Genomic DNA, 3,606 nt, shown 5'->3' on the forward strand with positions numbered 1-3,606 from the left:
TATTGGTTTAAGGTCCAATCGAAGACGTTACTTTGCTCAAAGTTTGTACTGACGTTTTGTTCTGCAGTCCCGGGCACACAACTAGCCCGCCCAGACCACCGACTGAGTCTGAAAAATCCCTGTTCACTGAGATCAAAATGACATTTAAACTTTGTTTTACTTTTTCTTTATTTAGGTTAATCTAAATAATCAAAAAGGAGTTCTACAGCCACAATTTGGCACCTCACTCCCTAACTGCCACCACCACCCCACAACACATCCCTCACATCTTTTCCCCATCAACATAAACTCCGGGGTGGGGGTGGGGGGCGGTAATCAAATGTAAGACCGCCACTCTGCGCTAGGCAGCCAATGGAGCTGAAAGATTGATTCACTTCCTGCTTGGGTCTCATTGAAACTCCGGAGCTTCACCAGCCTAATTTGGAAAGCGAGCCCGACCTCCTGCACCGCTATTGGCTGAGCTTACTCCTGGCCAGGCTGAGACGCACTGCGATTGGCCGTAGTGGGTGCCGGTAACCCATGCTAGCGTCTTTGGCTCCCCCGCGCCGTAGATGTCAAAGGCTGAAGCTGCTCCCTTTGCCACATTATAACTAGTAGGGGATCCTCACCGACCATGGCCACAGCTGCCTCGAATCCCTACAGCATTCTCAGTTCCACCTCCCTAGTCCATGCGGACTCTGCGGGCATGCAGCAGGGGAGTCCTTTCCGCAATCCTCAGAAACTTCTACAAAGTGATTACTTGCAGGGAGTTCCCAGCAATGGGCACCCCCTCGGGCATCACTGGGTGACCAGTCTGAGCGACGGGGGCCCATGGTCCTCCACACTGGCAACCAGCCCCCTGGACCAGCAGGACGTGAAGCCGGGGCGCGAAGATCTGCAACTGGGTGCGATCATCCATCACCGCTCTCAACACGTAGCCCACCACTCTCCGCACACTAACCACCCCAACGCCTGGGGGGCGAGCCCGGCGCCGAACCCGTCTATCACGTCCAGCGGGCAACCCCTCAACGTGTACTCGCAACCTGGCTTCACCGTGAGCGGCATGCTGGAACACGGGGGCCTCACCCCACCTCCAGCTGCCACCTCTGCACAGAGCCTGCACCCCGTACTCCGGGAGCCCCCGGACCACGGCGAACTGGGCTCGCACCATTGCCAGGATCACTCCGACGAGGAGACGCCAACCTCTGATGAGTTGGAACAGTTCGCCAAACAATTCAAACAAAGAAGAATCAAGTTGGGCTTCACGCAGGCCGACGTGGGGTTAGCGCTGGGCACACTGTATGGTAATGTGTTCTCTCAGACCACTATCTGCAGGTTCGAGGCCTTGCAGCTGAGCTTCAAAAATATGTGCAAGCTGAAACCCCTGCTGAACAAGTGGCTGGAGGAGGCGGATTCGTCCACAGGGAGTCCGACCAGCATTGACAAGATCGCTGCTCAGGGCCGCAAGCGCAAGAAGCGGACCTCCATCGAGGTGAGTGTCAAGGGCGTACTGGAGACGCATTTCCTCAAGTGTCCCAAACCTGCCGCGCAGGAGATCTCCTCGCTGGCAGACAGCCTCCAGTTGGAGAAAGAAGTGGTGCGTGTCTGGTTCTGTAATCGAAGACAAAAAGAGAAAAGAATGACTCCGCCAGGGGATCAGCAGCCGCATGAGGTTTATTCGCACGCAGTGAAAACAGACACGTCTTGCCATGATCTCTGACTGGAGGAAGGGAGGAGGCGGCCGGCCGCGCTGGGAGCAGCGCGGATTTCTCTTTCTCTCTCACTCTCTTCCTTTCATTCTAGCATTCTTTATCATTTCTCTATCGCTCGCTCTCGCGCTCTCTTTTCCCTCCTTTCCCCTTTCTTTTTCTTTCCTGTTTTTCTTTCCTTTCCTTTCCTTTCCCGTTCCCTTCCCCTTCCTTTCCCCTTTCCTTTCCCTTCTGTTCCCTTCCTTTCCTTTCCATTCCATTCCATTCCATTCCATAGGGGTTTCTAACTTCTGTTGACAAAGGAAACACATACTCTCTCATTCGGACTTCTCAATGCTGAAACACAGTTATATTAAGCGGTCCAAGCTGGGATCTCATATTCCTGGCTCCCCAGGCAACAGTTCCCTTTATCCTTTTCTGCTGATCAATACATATTGTTTACTCAGAGTAAGGTTTGTTTGGTCGCTCCTCTCTAGGAAGAACAAGGAGTGGGATAATGTGGGGGTGGGGTGGGGTGGGGGAGGGGTTGGGAAGACAGATGTGTGCCTCTGAATAACCTTTCAGCGCCTTGGTTATAGCAGCTGTATTTCAGGTGAAATCTGTTTTACAATAGACTAGTTTTGCATTTTAAAAACTTCTATAGCGTTTCTAAATGTCTGCGGTGTTTTACTACAATCTGTACACAATATTTGTGAGATAATTTGTATCTAATCGACCACTCCATGTTATTATTGCTATTATTATTACTACTTCGATGGTTTTTTAATTGTTTAGAAAAGGGAGGAGATGGATGGAAATAGACGGGGAGAGAGATGCCTATCTTCCCGTTCCCAAATCTGTTTGAGGAGGAGAGGATACAACGAAGAGAGTTATAATGATGATATTGGTTATGTACTTTTTTTTTTTTTTTTTCCCCCGGGTGGAGTGCCTAGAATGAGCAGAATAGGGAAGCCTGTTAGGTTTGCAAACTAATGCGAAGTAGCAGCGGCGATTTCGCAGCTTTCTGTCCTCCCTCCTGGAAGTGTGGAGCCCCCGAAGGCTACCACAGCAGAGATCCAGGTGTCTGAGAAGGATTCGGCGGCAACGCTGGGCGGAAGAGGTGGCCTGACAGACTGGGAGGGCTCCGCACACACCGGAGTCCTGGATTCCTGTGCGCAGAAATCCAGGCCCCCAGCCTCGCTAGGGCGACCGCCCTCGCGAACTCACTTCGGCCCTCCTAGACGAAAGACTTTGCCTTCACACGCGATTACTTTCACTGGAGATCACGACCCGGAGACGCTGGCGACTGGGCCAGCGCCTCCCATTTCTGTTCAACTCCAGTTCACCGCCAGATCTGAGTGAGAAACCCTCGGGGAGGGGTGGCGAGGGAGTGGGGGATAGGCATTCTCTGCTCAGTGCAGAACGACAATGAAACGATTGGCAAAGGTCACAGGGATTCTGGTCCATCCGCGTACCACCTCTCCTCCCCTGTATATACTGCTGTCTGTGAGTGGGCTTGTGGGGATCCTTCTCGGCGTCTCTGATAAGCACAGCTGGTGGAAGCCCACAGCGACGATCGAGCGAGCTAGCGAGCGCCCGGGAGGCTGGGTTCCCGCTTAAAAAAAAAAAAAAAAAAAATATATATATATATATATATATATATATATATATATATATATACATATATTTTAAATCTCTGTGTGTATGTATCTCTGTGCGTGTGTGTGCGTGCGCGTGCAAACGTGTGTGTGTAGATAGCTGTGTGTATCGTGTTACTATGTACAAAAAACAAAAAGTACAAAAAAATCTCGCTAGGCTGTGTAGAGATCCCAAAAATATGCAGTTGCTGTGGCTTTATTGCTAGCTAGTATTCACACACCAGGTCCACAGGCGAACCTCATTCCCAAGGAGTACACACGTGTGAGGCCGGCCAAGCACC

At 51.4% G+C, this 3,606-nt stretch overlaps 1 protein-coding gene across 1 annotated transcript; it reads left to right on the forward strand.

The window, feature by feature from the left end:
* The first annotated feature begins 575 nt into the window (after window positions 1-575).
* On the forward strand, window positions 576-2,213 carry POU3F4 (POU class 3 homeobox 4). The gene has a single exon (XM_003936823.4). It carries the CDS (start codon window positions 614-616, stop codon window positions 1,697-1,699), a length of 1,086 nt encoding a protein of 361 aa, XP_003936872.1. The 5' UTR covers window positions 576-613; the 3' UTR covers window positions 1,700-2,213.
* The last annotated feature ends 1,393 nt before the right edge of the window (window positions 2,214-3,606 follow it).

This window comes from Saimiri boliviensis, chromosome X (assembly GCF_048565385.1).
Source record: "Saimiri boliviensis isolate mSaiBol1 chromosome X, mSaiBol1.pri, whole genome shotgun sequence".
Lineage (NCBI taxonomy): Eukaryota > Metazoa > Chordata > Mammalia > Primates > Cebidae > Saimiri > Saimiri boliviensis.

Excerpts from the sequence above, each read along its gene's own strand:
- POU3F4 (XM_003936823.4), top strand. The coding sequence starts at position 614 with ATGGCCACAGCTGCCTCGAATCCCTACAGCATTCTCAGTTCCACCTCC.